Source organism: Papilio machaon, chromosome 1 (assembly GCF_912999745.1).
Source record: "Papilio machaon chromosome 1, ilPapMach1.1, whole genome shotgun sequence".
NCBI lineage: Eukaryota > Metazoa > Arthropoda > Insecta > Lepidoptera > Papilionidae > Papilio > Papilio machaon.
The window spans coordinates 5,867,382-5,886,487 of NC_059986.1; the positions used below are offsets into that span (position 1 = coordinate 5,867,382).

The 19,106-nt window shown below is 33.8% G+C and overlaps 1 protein-coding gene across 5 annotated transcripts in view; it reads left to right on the forward strand.

Moving 5' to 3' along the window:
• LOC106712157 (neural-cadherin) overlaps positions 1-19,106 on the forward strand; it is a 303,500-nt gene that overhangs the window by 45,220 nt on the left and 239,174 nt on the right. For 4 of the 5 annotated variants that reach the window (XM_045678300.1, XM_045678237.1, XM_045678335.1 and 1 more), the window contains 9 exons: positions 154-290; positions 744-960; positions 1,334-1,502; positions 1,713-2,563; positions 2,698-2,889; positions 4,496-4,686; positions 6,681-6,870; positions 7,663-7,845; positions 12,909-13,098. In XM_045678300.1, coding sequence (XP_045534256.1) covers positions 154-290; positions 744-960; positions 1,334-1,502; positions 1,713-2,563; positions 2,698-2,889; positions 4,496-4,686; positions 6,681-6,870; positions 7,663-7,845; positions 12,909-13,098 — 2,320 coding nt within the window. Of the gene's footprint in view, positions 1-153; positions 291-743; positions 961-1,333; positions 1,503-1,712; positions 2,564-2,697; positions 2,890-4,495; positions 4,687-4,787; positions 4,979-6,680; positions 6,871-7,662; positions 7,846-12,908; positions 13,099-19,106 lie in introns of all 5 variants that reach the window. The other variant, XM_045678275.1, reaches the window with a different exon arrangement.

Genomic DNA, 19,106 nt, shown 5'->3' on the forward strand with positions numbered 1-19,106 from the left:
GCTTTGTAAAAATATACTGGGCTCATTTAATGGTACTAAATGGGTTATTAATTTATACGTTCACATTTCATTATTGCTATGATTTAATATCCAAGCAGTGTTCATACTTAATTGTGAATTTATTAAATAGAAATTTGTAAAATGGTTTTCCAGAGCGGTCGTGTTGACGAGAGGCGGTTTCAATCGACACCGGAGGAAAGGCTGAGCATTGTAGGCGGGAAACGAGCGCCGCAGTTTTATCTATCCAACTACGAAACAGAGATAGCAGAGAACCAAAAGAAAGATTCGGAGTAAGTGCATATACGCTCTATATGTTTGATGTTTACTTGTTTACCACTTCTCCCCGGGCGCTTTTTGGGACATAAAATCGTTTGATTTTCGGTACTGAAAACGCCTCTGTACATGAAACAGTGAGTTTACCTCTGCGCGATATACTTTTGAAGTGTTTCGAATTCTAGTTAATATTTATTTAGCATAGAAATTAATAATTAGAATAAGATTTTACGACTTGAATTAACGTATATACGAGTATATCCAACGTTAACTACATTTTGTCGATTGAATTAGTTAAAAGAGAACAGACCGCTTTTTGACCTAGATTTTGACGGATACGGTAGATTCTATCTTCTATTTTTGCAGTTAACGGTTGTTGAATAGTTTATAACAAAACATATACATCTGTATGTACATATTAAATTACACTGTGGATTCGGTCCTGATTTAATATTTATTTTAAATTCCAGTATAATATCGGTAAAAGCGAAATCGTTTGCGGACCGAGAAATTCGGTACACACTGAAAGCGCAAGGGCAAGGCGCGGGCACCTTCAACATAGGACCGACTTCGGGCATCGTGAAGCTGGCGAAGGAACTCGACTTCGAGGATCTGCGACAGCCGCACGTGTATTCCCTGGTCGTCACCGCCACTGAAGACTCTGGTGGATTCTCCACTTCTGTTGAGGTTAATAAATATTTTAATACCTTTTAAATTTGAACTATCATGAGTATTTATTTAATAATTGTACCATAGTGTAGTGGCTACTATACTAGCCTGTAATTTTTTCGCCCTAGTTGCAATATCTAGAAATATTATTATTACATACTATGTAGGTTGGTAGCGAATGCAGATAGTCATACTTTTATTAACTGCCAAAATTTTGGACGTATGGATTAAGACGACTTATACCAAGTAGTAGTGTCATTTTTTATTGTAAAAAGGCAACTTTCACTCATAGTTGATATGAGAGCTACATTTTTTAAATTCCTAAATATAACATAGGAGTCTTGGCAAGAAATAATACTCGCATTAAAGTATCATTTGTTCTAAATTACAGTTGACAATTCGTGTGACTGATGTGAACGACAATGCACCCAAATTCGAGCTGCCGGACTATCAGGCGCACAACGTGGATGAAGACATCGCAAAAGGGACCAGCATTCTAAAGGTGAAAGCCATGGACGCCGACTCCGGAAAGAACGCAGAAATTGAATATTTAGTTTCAGGTACGTTCAAACTTTCTAGATATAAATGAAAAAGATTAAATAATATGCATTTTGTGAGATTCTTATAATGCAGAGTTTTTTGTAGTACAAAAGACAGTTTTCATATGTTTCTCTATTTTGATTAAAAATTTTTGGCAGTATTATGTCTGTTTTCATTAGAAATGCGTATTGATTTTTACTTACTTAATTCTTACCATATCTAATTTTCAGATGACCACTTTGCTGTAGACAACAATGGCATAATAACAAATAATAAACAATTAGACGCAGATAATAATAATGCATATTATGAATTTGTTGTCACCGCTCGGGATAAAGGAGAACCGGCAAAAACCGGAACGGCCACAGTCCGTGTTTATACTAAAAATAAAAATGACGAAGAACCAAAATTCTCTCAGCAAGTTTACACTCCAAATGTCGACGAAAATGCTGGACCAAATACTTTAGTAACAACAGTTGTAGCTTCAGATAAAGATGGGGACAATGTTCGTTTTGGATTTGTCGGCGGAGGGACGAGTTCTGGACAATTTGTTATTGAAGAAATCACTGGAGTAATTCGACTGCACAATAAGCCTATATCATTAGACAGGGATAAGTATGAACTAAATGTAACGGCCATGGACGATGGTGCATGTTGCGTCAATGGGGACACGACTATACATACGTCAACTGCTGTTGTAGTTGTGTTTATAACGGATGTAAACGATAACAAGCCTATCTTCAAAGATTGTCCAACTTACTTCCCTAAAGTAGAAGAAGGTGCTCCAAATGGAAGTCCCGTTATAAAAGTACACGCGACTGATGAAGACAAAGGTGTTAATGGTCAAGTTAAGTATTCAATTGTTCAACAACCTAATCAGAAAGGTACCAAGTTTACAGTGGATGAAGAAACTGGGGAAGTTTCTACGAACAAGGTATTCGATAGGGAGGGTGACGATGGAAAATTTGTATCGGTCACGGTAAAAGCTACGGATCAGGGCGAGCCATCGTTGGAAGGCGTTTGCTCGTTTACGGTAGAAATAACCGATGTTAATGATAATCCTCCATTATTCGATCGACAAGTAAGTACAAATTTGTACTTTTTTTACTAATCACAATTTTGCATGAAAACACAAATATTCGTTCGATTTATCTAGTTAGTTGTTTAATTAGGCATAACGATATTAAATTCGAGAACAAACTGTATATATTGCAGAAATATGTGGAAAATGTAAAACAAGATGCCAGCATAGGTACCAATATATTGAGGGTTTCTGCGTCCGATGAGGATGCCGATAATAACGGTGCAATAGTTTACACACTAACTGCGCCGTATAACCCAGCCGATATAGATTACTTTGAAATCCAACCCGAATCGGGTTGGATCGTACTTAAAAAGCCTTTGGACGTAAGTATTATTATAATAATATTCATTATCATTAATTCACAAAGTGTAATGCTACGAGTGATGAGTGAATGGGATCAACCTAACTATAAAGTTTGGTGGATGAGTGCTACCTACAGACCCTAGGATTCAATTGGCACACACTTTAAGTTTATTTACATGTAAATAGTTCTAAATTGTCTGCTGCTGTAAATTGCTGTGGAGAGGGGTAAATCCTGGCTGTGAGGAGTAGTTGTCCATTGAACGGCGGCCCGGGGCGCGGGGGCGAGGGGGCGAGGGGGCGAGGGCGCGGGGCCGCCGCGCCGGGGGCTTGTTCTTCTTGCAGCACAATTAGTTTCAGTTGCCGCCAGCGTCGGCTCCGCACTAAATCTTCGTTAAGATTTATTTCCGCAGCACTATCTTGCATAAACTACTAACTTAACGATAACTGCGACTTGTGTATAATATTTATAATTAAATACAATACTGCTGTAAATATTTCACTATTGAAATCCGTTTAGTGCTAAAACATGTACAGTTTCTGTAAATGCACATTTGTATATTTCGCACAAAATAGTTTTTGAAGTTTATTTTGTTGTTATTAATTACATATTCGAATGATTAATTTGAGAAGCTTACGCTTTTGGAATAAATCCTTAAATGATATATGTAAGTACATGTTTTGTTACTAACATCGAGTTTTGTATGTCGCGCGCCGGCTACCGCTCGTTGCGGGCGCGGGCCGGCGCCGTCGCGTAGTCGCCGCTGCGCTAGACGACTACTCATATTACAGAACATTCTATATATTCCATATGATATCATTAAATATAATCATCATAACAATTAATTTTTTACAGGGCACCAGTATTGTTATAATTTGTATTATTGTTAGTTTATAAATGAAATGGTCAGATTGCCCCCAAGGCAGTTTGGCCATTTAGCCAGTTGTGACATTATTCCTTCTGTGAAAGGGGCAACGTTCTCAAACCAAAATTTGTACAGTTAAAAGTAACGTCCATCGTTTGTAATATATTCATTATAATGAGTGTCGTTTCGTTGTAGTCAATAAAGAGGTCATTAAGCATTCCTATGACAAGCTGACCTTTCCGCCATGTCTTGTATGCAGAGCTGCATGCATTTGCCTGCTTTTCCTTAAGTTTTATTTGATTTTTACAATTAGTTTAGTTTTTACTGTATAAAAGTATTATAATGTACAGTTCATATTTTTCCTTATTGTACATACGAGAAAGTGTATAATACTGTAAACAATATTACTTCCATTTTATTTCTTGCACCATCTGATATTGGCTAAATGTACAAGTGTAAGTACGTACGAAAGACGCTTGGCTGCGACTGCAGACGATGTGAGTGGACTCAATTTTTATTATGTAGTGAAATCTGTTTCCTCTATTGTTTTAGTTTGGCTTTGTGGATGTGTGGGCGACGAATGTGTGTTAAGTTTTCGTTAAGTTTCAATTAAAAACTAATAGCTAATAGTTTTATTTTGAAAGAGAATATTTCTTTTTTAATTATTTTAATTTCTTCTTAGCGATGAGTACTTATGTGTTTATATTTGAGTTATGTTATGTTTTGTTTTGTCCCCGCTGACCTTTGACCCGTGTATCTGTAGCGGGACAGGTATCGACTGCGCGTGCGTGCCTCCGACAGAGGCGACCCGCCCTCCTCTGCAGACGTGGACGTTGAATTAGACGTGGTAGACAGGAACAATAAGCCCCCCATCTGGGACATGTCCACGTATGGCCCCGTTCACATCAAAGAGAATGTCACAGTGGGTACCGTAGTGACCAGTGTGAAAGCAAGGTTGGTATAAGGCGCAGCGGGCCTCGGCCCGCCGCACCTCTACTCCTTAACACTACTAACGACGTGGTTTTGTCTGTTTCCATCGACTCTTTCTCCAATAGCGAGAAACTTACAAGTTGGAGGCTATGGCCCAAGACAAGGGCTTTCCACCCTTGTCGAGAACCGTGGAGGTCCAGATAGACGTAGTGGATCGCGCGAACAATCCCCCAGTGTGGGATCACACAGTGTACGGACCGATCTTCATTCGAGAGAATTTGCCCGTCGGTGCCAAAGTGGTGTCCGTTAAAGCAAGGTGCGTGGCTAACTGTTCGGCACGGGCACCGCACGCAGCCCCGACACCTGCACGCAGTGTGCGACGCCGCGGCGCGCGCTCCCGCTCCGTGCCCGTCGCTCTGCCGGCCTCCGTGGAACCGTTGGAAAAGGTCGAGGTCGGCAGCGCGGCGGGCCGGCGCTTCGGGTGTGCGTCGCGCGCGTCATCGACTGTCGTTATTATTTGCCTCACTTGGTGATGAGTATTGTTACGTAACTGTTCGTTAATTAATAACGCATCGTCACGACCACATGCGGTTTAATCGAGATCACCGGCGTGCATTTAGAAGGGCTCACGCTTTTATGGTATGGGATCACAGATATGTGCGGTTGCTCAAAAACGTCAGCATTTTATAAAATCACTGTATGCAAGTGTTTCTGAGCAACGCGTGTATCCATTTGTGATGTTGGTAGGTATCGGAGTAATGAATCCGTATGCATGTAGGCTGGATGTAAGTGCATCAGTCATTGTTACCAGTTTATTACATTTTCCATACGGATCAAAGTAGCATGTCTGATAGACAATGAATGTTTATTTCGTAGTATTGTATAGGTGGCAATGTTCAATCATCATTTATCATTGAATTTTATTTTTATATAGGTTATTTAGCTTTCTTGTATTATGTTTTAAACATTTTTTTTATTTAAAAACAATTACTTTGGAGGAAATATACCGTTCAACTTATCTATCGTATATTCCTTTATATTAGTCGTTTAATTTTAATTGAGTTAATTTATCAACTTTAGACGTGATTTCAGTTAAAATAAAAATTTTTCGTTTGCGAATATTGCATTCAACATTTTTAGCAAACGATTAAATTATGTGGCCAAATTCGCGATTTTAATTTCGTGGTGCGATAAATCAGTTGCGTTAGTATAAAGAATGAAATTCGCTAAACTTCAATTTAACATGAATTTTAGTTTAGTCAGAAATTCCCATAGAAATGGATCATCGTCCTCAAATGTATGTGCATTGTTTCGTGCAGGTGCTATTGTTGTATTTGCATTATTATTTTATTTTGTTTCTTTATTGTGCATCTCTCACTGAGTGTCGGCTGATGTCAGGCCTGGTTCACATCTATTTGTCTATCCGTCCGTCCTAAACACACACATTTCAAACTTACAAATGTTGAAAAAGACGAAACCATACTAACTCACTTTAACTAATAAAATTAATTATTTTATAGAGGCACTTAAATGTGGTACGAGGCGACTTCAAAATATATTTTCTAAAGAATATTAAGAATAAGATTTTGGGATAATAAAAAAAGAAAAAAGATCAAAATTCGAAAGCCTTGCAAATTTATCGATTAAAAATTTCTTTGGAAATAGATTAGTTATTAATGTGTTTCTATTCTTTGATTCTTTGATGTGTTTAAAAATGATCATAATTATCATTATTTCTATAATTTTATTTTGAATCATACCTTTCCAATTGTTTTTAAACAAAACTGACAATAGATTTGATGTGTTTCATACTTTTTTGTTTCTTCATCTGCATTTGATTAGTTTTTTTATTATTATTTTACTATACTCTGAGTAGAGTTTAGAATACTTTTTGCCATCCCTATTAAATTAGAATCATTTATTTTTGCATTTGATGTCGTCATGTGCCTAAAGTAGCAAAATATATTTAATACTTTTATTAAATAAACGTTTACTATATCGATTTATAATGTTTTCAGTTCTGGGATTGAAAATAACCCGACGGTGTTTTATCGCCTGATGCCCGGCTCCACTGCTCAAACAAACAAGTTTCATACATTTTACTTGCAACAAAGATCTGATAATGGATTTACGTGGGCAGATATAAAAGTCAATCATCCGTTAGACTACGAAAGTATTAAGGAATACAACTTAACTATTCGAGTGGAGGTAAGATTGAATTATATTAATTTAATTGTAATTAATTATTGAGAAAAAAATTGTAGTCAATATAAAGCAAAACAGTCGCTGACAGTTAATATATTACAGTACAGGTAATATTGATAAATAGCATACATACATCTATAGTTCTTCTCACAAACCTCTCAAATATAATAACGCGCCATCTATTAGTTTTATACTGCAACAGTCAGCGAAAACCAAACTGTAGTATTTTATTAAAAGTTACATGATAGATGTCGCCACTAAAATAGTTGTTGTTGCGCCATCTCTGGCTGTACGAGTAAAACACGTCGCATGAAATAATGTAGGTGACTTCTTTAGATCTTCAGCAATAGATTTTCCCGAATATAGATAGCGCTTCAAAAAGTTATACCTCCATAAGTTTAAATTCCGATTTATTGCTGTTGACCAAAGGTTCGATTGATTCTCTCTCGCCGCGATTCTCTCAACTAAAAAAAAGCAATCATAATCCTAAAAGGCAATACGAGAATAAACATCGAAACAAATATAATACTGAAAAAATTATGCTTGAAAGGATTCACAATTTACTCGCAAAAATATTTTTCCATTTTTACTTTTGGATTATGACAATATGTAAAAAAAAAATAGATTGACATGTTTTAGTTATGTTGTTTTAGTTGTGTGTATACAGTAGGCAAATTAAGATTTTTGCCAAATGCAGAATGAGTATTTGCTAAACTAAGATAGCTTCAGTTATCTCATTCGATCGAATAATTATTCTCATTATACGTGATTCATTAATAAAATGTTGTATAACAGAACAATGGAGCACAGCAACTTGCCTCTGAGACCACGGTCTACATAATGCTTGAAGACGTCAACGACGAGATCCCGTTGTTCACGGAGCGTGAGCAGGAGACGGTGCTGGAGGGCGAGCCCATCGGCACCAAGGTCACGCAGGTCAACGCCATCGACAAGGATGGGACGTTCCCGAATAATCAAGTAAGTACCTTCGTTTTTTTTCATTTACTGTGATATTTGAAGGTAATTTGAGATTCTTAATAGTCATGTTACATTGTAGCCTTTCATTTAAAGATTCTTCCGTTTTATTCTATGGTATCGTTTTGGAAAACGAAATTGAGTTGTTTCTCATTTTACTACTTTTTTTAAGCTTACGCACGGGCGCATTTTTACGCCACGTTTAAACTAGGTGTTAAGCGACGAACGCTTTTAAATCACTCTTGTTTCCTTCGCCCAGTGGTCAAAATACAACACTGTGCGATAAAAACCGTCGCGATTTAAAAGCGTTGCCATATCAACAGATAAACGGAAATGCATTTGTTCTATTTGAACGCGTTTTATCGAGGCGGCGTAAAAAAGCGCCCATGCAAATTTATTTCTAAATTTTAAGTTTTTTTTTTTACATACTAGAATCGGTATATTAATAAACATAATAGAATTTCGATATTTTTGTCCCTTTAATTATTTGAATTATGATGAGAAATCTTCAATAAAATTTTAAATTAATTTTTACATGACATAATTAAATACTATTTATGAAAAAATATTATGAACAAAGCTTTTATACGTGTCACTAAAAGACAAAAGATCAAAGCTTTACTTTTGTTACATTCCTACATATTTCGAATCGTGAAAAGTAATATGCAATGTTAACCGAATATCATACGAATAAAAACAAATTCTGTAATTAACTTTATAGTTCTGTTCTTTTAATTAAAATTTAAATGATAAAATGTAACAATACATGGTACTATTTTCGGTTACGTATTACAATGAATTTATTATTTAATGAAATATTTTACATCCACTGGGATTACAATCCATTGTATGTATGGATGTAATTATTTGATACATCTAACGCCATCCAAGTTTAAAACAAAGAAATATAAAATGATAATGATTTGTTAAGCAAAGTAAGATAATTTTGTCGTTAACGTCAGTTTCATGCCCGAAATACATAAAAACCTTTTTAAAACTATACCGCAACATTGTCTATTATCTAACCTACGCAAACGGTATGAATACTTTAGAACGAACTCATTTGTGTGTAGTGCGGGTTCCATAATGATCGGCACTTACAGTAAAGACTCCTTTATTAGTGTGGATAGACTTGCGACCTAATTGTCCTTTCCTGTCCTATATAATTGTACAAACATTTTATATTTTTGATCTAAAACATTCTAAGCTAAGCTATGTGAGCTATATTTTATTCGTCTTTTAAGATTTAACACTAGATTAAACGTATGTGAAAACCATGTCATGGCCCATATTCCGTAAAGTGTTTTATTTACAGCTTCGAGGTAACAAATCATTTACATTTTGATTCCTCTTCGAATATGGATGCAGTTGTCTGTTGACGGAAGCGTTGCTGGGTCAATTGAGCACTAGTTACCTTGAAAATCTCTTCAATCATCGTTCATGTTACATAAATCATTACTTTGTAAAAGTAATTAAGAAAATTGACTTAGAAACAATTTAGGTGCATTTGTTTTTGATCTTTTCTCTCTCTAAAAATGTAATTTTAAAACAAATGTCCCTTATTGTATTAAATTAATTCAACATAATTGAATGAAATGTATTTGATTATAAACTCATATAAATATTCTCTCATTTTAAAAGGGATCGTTTTTATTTTATAATTAAACGAAAAAAAAAATTATAATGTTTCGTGCCCGAGCTAAAAGCGGTTTATATACGTTAAAAGAATCCAGGCCTTGGATTGGTTTTTGTATGTTGAATCTAGAATACAATTACTTTCTATGATTGTGGAGCTGGCATTTACGGTTGATTAGATTTTGATTAAAAAAGTTATAATAGTTTGTGTTGCTCTATATAGTCTTTGATAGAATTTTGCTCCTTATTGTTACAAAGATTTACTTTTTCAATTTCTCGAAATAAAGAAGAAACATTATATTGCAGTAAAATAGATACATTTTTATGATCAAATAAGCGTTTTATAACATTTTGGAACAAAATGAAATTTCGATGGCTGGCAGTCCACATCCGTGCAGTTTTCGCGAAGTTTTCTACCTCGCAGCCGCGTTATGGGATGGTCTGACCTCGCCGACATTTCCAAACCGCTAGCACTTAGTGTCCTTCAATTAGCGAGCGTATCATTATCATCCTCGGTTCCTCTGGGCGTCGATGAACACCTTGGTGTTACCGCAGCCTCCTTTACTTATAAAAAATCATTGTTTTAATTTTCCTGCGATGTGTCCTAACTAGTTTTCACTTGGTTTTTTCCTGTTTTGCGCGTAACGACAAACAAGGTCTACAGATTTATTATCATATATTTTGCTGTTATAGAAATGTTCTTTTGAAAACGCTGACAAATAATTTCCTCGAAATATTTTTGACAACAATGCAAAATAATATGTTAATGCTTCAAAAAGCTTGAAGCTCGTAATTTTAGTATTTCGTTATTTTATTTCATTCCACATACGATGAGTTATTCGCATGATGAAATTCACAATAACGCGTCCATCAGGTGCAGATTTAAAGTCACGGTAACTCGTATTACATAAGGCCGAAAATCTGCCTGCCAATCTATATACTTCGAATCCCATTGACGACCTGAGTTCGAAGTTAAAAAACATTGCATACACACAGCAACTTCAAATTTAAATCAACTCCCAGTCAAATTTAAATCTCAAATTAGTTTTTTTTTAAATGCTAATCAAAAAACACTTTTTTACTTTGTAGTCAATATTTTTTGTATTTTCAAAAATATTCAATAAAACTGCAATGAAAATACGTCATTGAAAAAAGTATTTCTTTGTACACATCTTAATTGTCATTGAATTAATCGTATTAAATTTTGAACCTACACATTAGATGTATGTTTCAAATGAACAAAAACATCATGAATAAGATTTACGACGTGTTCTTGTTTCTAAGGATAAGTAAATAGGCAACGCCAAAGAAGTCAGCAACTGTTTGGTACACTCACCTACAAATGTTTCCCGCTTGAACCCCTTAAGAACTATGTTATTAAGTTTCCAACTTACGAGTAATTGGGTTTAACATAAAGATTAACTTAAAATTTAACACACACACTATTAAATTTAACTTAATTTAATAGTGTGTGTGATATTCTTGATGTAGATTGTTTTGATTTCAATATTCAGATTGCGTATTAAAGTTTTATATTTTATTTTAATAATTGGTTGCTATATTTTATACGTAAAAATATGTTTTCATCCTTTCTTTTAATTACTACTACGGTACTTTTTATTTAGATATCAGCGCTTCGCCGATTTGAACACAATATGTCAGATTTGAAAAAACTCGTTTTTGTTGTTATCTTGCTTTTGTAATATTTTTGTAAAAGTCAGTTGTTTCAAAATTCTGTTCATTTTTGGCGGGATTTACAAAATAAAAAACAGTTTTTTTTTTTATCGTATCGTAATAATATCATTTTAATAGATATTTAATTAGTCGGGTTTTTACTGTAGAATCAAAGTAACTTAGTGCCACTAGGTTATTTTAATTTATCGAGGAAACAAAAGTGGATCGTAACTTTTACGATACTCTTTTACGGCTTTGAAATAGATGCGGAAGGTTTTATATGTATCTACATAGCGCGTGAATTTATATACAAGTATCCAGTAAAAGTCCGTCTGCAATTTAATTTCAGTAATGTTATCCGCAACATGTACCTATGATAAGAAAGATTAAAACGCAGTGTGATTTAGTTAAAATATTTTTTAATATTCTAGGCTAAACCTAGACATTCTCTGATCTTAGCATAGTAAATGCTGTTTTATTTGAACGATTTGACACATTGAGTAACTAAAAAGTTATACTTGTCCAAAATATTAGTTTGGTAAAAATAAAGAAAGTGTTACATATAATATTAGAATTTATTTAGTTAAATTTAAAAAAAAATGTAGTAAAATGCAGCCATAGATGTCGCTATTTCAAGAACTATAAAAATATAAACTTATGGCTAATATATCATAACAGCACAATCTCGTATTAAGTGATGAAATTAAATTGAATAGCTGCAAGTCTCCTAAGTAGAGTTCACAAAGTCCTCTAATTAGAACAGCAAACGGCAAATAATTGGCCGGCAGCGACGCAAGTGTTAGGTTACCTATACTGCAAAATTCACTTACACTTAGTGACATATGTATCCTAGAGCAAGTGAGTCTGACTGCACAACTGATTTACATATCACAGGCTACTTGAAATCCTCTAGGGTAGTGTTGAATATCTGATTTGAATTTACTCGCCGGTTATGGTACGCTGGCTAATGCTACGGTTATTTACTGAATGTAACCTCTATTTTGAATATTAAGTTAAAACGATTTTGCTATTTTGAATATTACTATTGTTTATAAATTATCCACATTCAGGTAGTATTTTTTAAAGTTTTATTTCGCATTTACAGCTTTGTACCCTGAAGCTGCATAGTATTTCAAAGTTGTACAAAGATGTGACAATTTTTTTTTGTTCGGGACTTGATTTAAAATTATGTTATTACTTATTAATTTTTCATTTGTGTATAGATGCGTTCTGTAAATTGACAGTTGTTTAATGAATTGTATCTACAAATTATCATTCATCATATAAAGCTGTTGAAACAGTATGCAAATTTGTTTTCCATTCCGTTCAACTTATTAATTAGTAAATCACATTTAACCTATCAAAAAACGATGTCGAGTGAATGAGGTAAACCTGAAATAAAGCTTTTATATTTTGTAAAACAGATTTCAGAGACATGAAAATATGCCGCTGGCAAACATTTCCTAAAGTAATATGATAATTTAAAATATTTCGGCCATTATTTTTAAAAATAGAATATGTATGTGTATTATTTTATATAATTAGTGGCTACGTTTGTGATAAGCTAGTCAAAGAGCGTACCTACTTGTTTTCACTTATTTTTATCGTAACAGATTTCAAACACATTTACCTCAGAGATTCGAAAAAGTGAACATCTACATAAGTTATTTATTCTGTGAAAAAAGGTATCGATGAATTCCTTTGTGTAAAGGAACTTCGTTATTTTACTTACTTATTTATTGTTTTCTTTCTCTAAGGTGTACTACTACATCGTGGATTCTCCGCGCAACGAGGGCAAGGACTTCTTCGAGATCAGTATGCAGACTGGAGAGATCTTCACGAAGGTGGTGTTCGACAGGGAGAAGCAGGGAGCGTACGCGCTGGAGGTGGAGGCACGCGACGGAGCACCGTCAGCCCGACCTAACTCCGATAATCAACCGAATTCAGGTATGTTTGATTTAATCCATATATTTGCAGTAAATGTTTATTCTTGTGTGTTAACATTTCTAGGTCAGGTAAAAAAGCAGATCTTAAATTGATATATATGAAGAAGATTTGGTGCATATATCTAAGTCTATCATAATCCAGTTTTTCTTGTGCGTAATGAGCAGGAAGTTTTATTTACAACAAGATTAACATTAACGATTTGATCGATGTTTTTAAGTCCTTAAAAAGATTATGAAAATCCAAAGCTTTCTTCCAATAAATTTTTCCGTACCATATCTCTTAGTTACGATTGTAAAGTCTACTAGTACCAACGCTAATTGGCATCGATCGCGTATATTTTCTCCTATGTCAAATAGCACTCCATTGTTTTTCGTCACAGCGACGTATTGAAATATCGCAATTTGCTGTGATGCAGAAAAATATCGCGATAGTGAGCAATTGTAGCCACTTTGAAATCTGCTATGATCGCTGCAGCTTGTGAAATGACGTATTGACTTTTATATCCTGAACGCGGCAATTTAATTTATTAATTCCGAGGATTATTATAATAGCATTTTTTAATCAAATAAGTGATCTATGTTTTTGATTTATGGGATAAATATTTTGTGGCTTTTCATTTCACTATATACTACGTTATAAACACACTTTTAGACAAGAAGCTTGGTTTGAAGAACTTCTTATAAAACAATAAAACTTCTTAGATTGTGTATAATTTGTAACGAAAATACCGGCTGTTGCATTATTTATGTGAATCTGACGGAATATTACGACAAAATTAATACGAAAGTACGGCACTCCTTATCCTTAAATTTTTACTTTATCGTAAAGTCGTAACATAATTTATCTGAACAAAGAAATTAGCTTTCAAGAAAGGAAGAACAATTTTATATAAATAAATGTAGCTATTACCTAATGTTTCCTTTTAATCATTATAAATTTTTAAGTTATTTAACATTGCGAGAAATTGTAACGTAATAAATATAAAATTCTAGATATTATAAGTACAGTATACACACCTCTTTTATGATATTAATTGATTATGCCTGTACTTCCAAAAAGATATTTTGGATATAATTTTTTTTTATTATTTAATATCACATAATTATTTCTTAAAATGAGAAAATATAACTCAAACATTATTTTTGAGTCGGTATTTAAAAAAAAAAAAACTTATAGTTTGAATGTGTTTCTAAATTATTTTAGAATAAATAGAATATGTATGTATTAAACTAAATTAGATATTATTACAGTCTGGATTCTGTAGATAGAGTTTTGGGTTATAAAAGAAGCATTTTACAGTTTCTTTCACGTTACAAATTAGATTCAGTTCGATTCATTTAATGAAAAGGCGTAATAGGAGGCGAAGGCTCTAGAAATCGTTCTTGAGTTCGATTGAAGGTTGGCTGGGCTACAAGGTGTCTTTACCTAAGGCTAATCACCGTTGCGACCCGCATACAAACAGCCTGTTTCCTGTCGTAAGCATTTCCGAGCGTGTGCGCTTCGTGCCATGTCGACTTTCATTTCTAAAACGAATCCTTACAGTAATAATATCCCGTGACCCTCATCTATTCGAATGCTGACAGCGTGGGGTCTCATATTTCACACTTGTCCACTTTGTCGGCCTAATTATATCGAGTGTTTCGACACTATAAATTGTTTGTTTTCGCCGCCGCCCCGGGACTCTCCGGCTCTCGGAATATCGCGTCATCGTAAATCAAGTGGCGGCATAATCAACCGCCTCGGGCTTAATCCGGTTAAGCCTCTCATCCCTATATCTGTCTCACGTGCACAATAGTGTGCTTTAGATCAGCTTAATGCCTACCTAGCTCTTGAGCACAACGACATATACTATAATGAACTTGTGTAAATCTACTACAGAGATGAAACAAATCCGCATTCGCAATTCTTTTTATAGATCTTCTTACAGCAGTGTTTTAGCATTTGAATACAAGGTAAAATATCAACAACATAATATCCAAAATTTTATTTGCGAATGCTCAAAAACTGACATTCGACACGAATCATGTTCGAATCGAACTAAAACTTCGAACAGACTACTTGTCGCTCGTAAAATTGTTGTTATCTTTGTTTACGCGTCGGGAATATAAATGAATGAGTCCCTTTCTATATCTATTCCAAGTTGCCTTTTACTTCGACATAGCGCGTAACAAATCGAAGATTACGAAATGTGAGAGCGCTAATACACTGGTCTGCAAAAATTTTTTTTTCTCTCCTTCAAATGTTATGCAGTTATCTTGTCTGATACAACAATACTGAACATAAATATATCATTCAAAGTTTTCTAGCACATATATATTCTTTAGGATGGAATTTTTAAGAAAAACAATTTTTTAATATGAAATTTTTATCATTCATTTAATTACTTAAATAATGTTGGATGTACACTATTACACAACCTTTAAAACGCATATGACAATATCATTACTAGTTGTTAATCCCATTTTACTTAGTCGTTTTTTTTCTTTTTCATATTTTATAATGGAGTTTCCTGATAAATCGACCAACAAAAATCTGCAAGCATTGCTTCGGACCATTTCCCGTTGTGTCCTCTCTATGTGCAAAATATCGTGATGAAACCTCTCACAGTCTTCATCAGATACTGTTCTGAGATTTGGTGCGAAAAATTTTAAGTGAGAGTGCAAAAAATGAATTTTAAGAAACATGTTACTTTTTTGAGCCTTGCAGGAAATAAGAAGTTCTTGTTTGATTTCCTGATAGTTCTGATTTTTTTCCAAGAAAATTTTGGCACAAATTTTCTACAAAAGTAGTCTGCGCCCTTTTTTCGAATTGATTTAAATTTATTTTAAAACTTGAGTCCTTCATAAGCTCGCGTATTTGAGGACCTACAAAAATTCCTTCTTCTAATTTCGCCTGATCCGGGGAAACTTTGTTTTCTAGTACTGAAAGTACTGGGCTTTCACAAAGTTTTTCATAAGACCCAGCTTTATATGAAGTGGTGGAATTTTTTTTTCACTAGGAACGAAAGGATATTCCTTTACATTTTTAGATACAGGAGTCAAACTCAGAGAGGTTTTGATTTTCAAAAAAAATCGTTCTTTGTGGTCAGCTTTTTACTATGTTGTGTTTGTCTTTTGCGCGACTGTCCCACTCACATAAAAAACCACAAAATTTGGTAATTACCATTTGGTTATATTAACTGGACTGCAAGGAGGATTTCCTCCTTGCAGTCCAGTTAAAATTGCTATAACTTTTAGATCAACACAAATGTTCTATGCGTATTGTGAATTTTTGATTTCTTGCAGTAATAACATCAATTCTCATATAATTTTCTTTCATATTCGCTTAAAAAAGCGACAGATAATTTTTTTCTCTCTTTCTATCACTGCACACCGTTTATTTGTGTGCAAATACAATCTCAACCAATTAAAGTTGCTTTAACGCGAGAATAACATAGTATAGTAATATTAGTATAGCAAAAAATCCCATAATTTCTAAAAATCTAAAATCAACATTAAAAAAAAATTACACGTGATAGCATAAAACGAAAAGCAGATATATCTGCTTACCTGTATAGTACTCTTTAAACGGATCATACTTTTATTGAAAGGAGGATTTCGTTGCAGACCATTGTTATCGAAGATTTAAATAGACTTTTACGAGGGGCCTGAATCATTTTATACACAGTCATTTTATAAAGCAACGGAACATTTATTTGAAAATATAGTGTAGACTGGAATATAATATATAGGTAATGAAAATATTGTATTTGAAAATACAACGAAAATGTAATACACTTTCTATGTGGTATTTAGGACTACCTTTAAGAGGTAAAAATATATCAGTATTCGTCGAATCGAGCAGTTTTATTCGGGATCGTAATTCATGCAAAAAAAAGATCACATATAAAGAAATACTTACTTGAGTAACGTTACTTTTTACAAGTATATTTTCTGTTATAATATTCATGTTTAACGTACGAGTGGAACACTAAGAGTTACTCGACGTCGTTATTGGCAATGGTCGGTGGACGAGAAATTATTTCGTATTATTTTGAAGAAACTACTACTTATATTCATATTACATTGCATTGATTTTGTATTAAATAATAGTAATTCTTTCTGACAGTCTGAGACAAGGCTGATTTTAGAATACAAAATTAGTGAAAAACGTAAACCGAATAAGGTAGCTGAAATAAAAAAAAAGTATAATTAGTGAACACTAAACAGGCAATAGTCGCTTGTAGCTACTCGTAGAAGCCACGTAGCAATTGCTACATATTGCATCGCAGTTGCCGCCATCTCTTGCCTGCTGTAGGCAGGCAAGAGATGGCGGCAACTGCGTCCGCGACTCGCATACTAAACATACCTTTACATACCCACATGCATCTCTATCGATTATTTCTATGACATAGCCAATAATTTGCTATATTGTAGCACATTTTTTCAGCTATCGTTATTTTTAACTTTTATGATGCTTCTATATGATTGTGTACTTTCTTATTATGTTTGTAAAAATAAATAATATAGAAATTAATTCATGTGTTTTGTGTTGTTGTGTTTACTGAGCTTTTATTTCCTTTATACCTTTTTTGATAATTTCTTACTTTTGTTTCTGATTAGATGATGATTCTGTTTTAATAAATTTTCTCATAAATAAGACCATAAATCAGATTACGTCCCGTAAATATGTAATAAGTTTTATACATACATAATTCACTGCTTTATTGAGGATCTGTGACAAGCTCAAAACAAGAAATTCGATAATAATGAAGGGGAAAACTTTTGTACAATCTCAAGGACTAAACGTCCGGACTTACTTTTATGGGATTACTTCTATTAACTTAGTTCACTTTATGCGAGTGTAGGCTTTAAGCATTAATAATATCGAATGAGAATTATAGATAATGTTATCTTTTTTTTAATTATAAAAAGGATTTTTATTATCAACATTCGACAAATTTTTATAAGTCTAAACTTGAGGGGTATGATTATGTTGAATAAGCTAGGTAAAAAGTTTTTCCGATTTGAAATTTGTTGAAACACAGCTTCCAAATCCACTTGTAAATGATAGCTTCAGCGTATTTAGTTTGTAATGTTATTCAGGGCCATTAACATTTGAATCCGTTTATGTAATGCATTATTAGATCCTAGGCGGACTAATACCGGCTAAATTGGTTACATACTAATGTTTGTTTTAAAACATCCGCATACATGCATAGATGTTGTACCAGGACTGTGCTAAAATCCGTCTGCCTATCCGTATGTACTTCAAGTTATCTAATTTAATTATATCTAGTGGGGGAATGAGCAGTATGTTTTAGTTGCCGTTCGATAACATTACTGGGTCCACGCTGCAATGTTACTTCGACTTGCCTATTTCAACTATTTCCAATTACTTGCGCTTAGGAAAGCTGTGAGATGTCGCCAAATGACAAAGCAATATTCTAGTGGCGGGTAACGGGAACTTGGTGGCCTACATTTGTAGTAGTGCCCTCGAGAATTTGTGATGAGGGCGCGCCCGGTTGCACTGCCTGCCTTGGATTACTGTCACAAACTACTAACTATTACTGTTTGTTCCAAAATCTATTAATAGCCATTAATAGATTTTGGAACAATCAATTAAAATTTAGTTTAAATTCTCTTTGAAATACTAATCCTCAATTTTCAACGGAGCTTTAGCTATAGTTTATTCTAGAGAAAATACATGTTTTCATTTATTTTATTTAGGCCTGGCTTTCTCCCTGCTCCTTTAGATAGCTAACAATTGTTTTAAAATAAACCTAGCATTTGTTTTACTAAGTATTATAGATTTTATAAATATCGTGATTTGTACAAACATTTTATTCTTTATACAGTAACGTTTGCTTTTATTCTCAGTAATGTTAGCCTATATAAAACGTCAATAAAATAAATAAGAAAATGTAAGACATTTTATTAATTCTGACATATTTCTCTCAAATTCTTTGAGGCTAAATAAAAGTTGTTGTTTTATAAAATACCTAGTAAGCTACTTATGTTGACTTACAC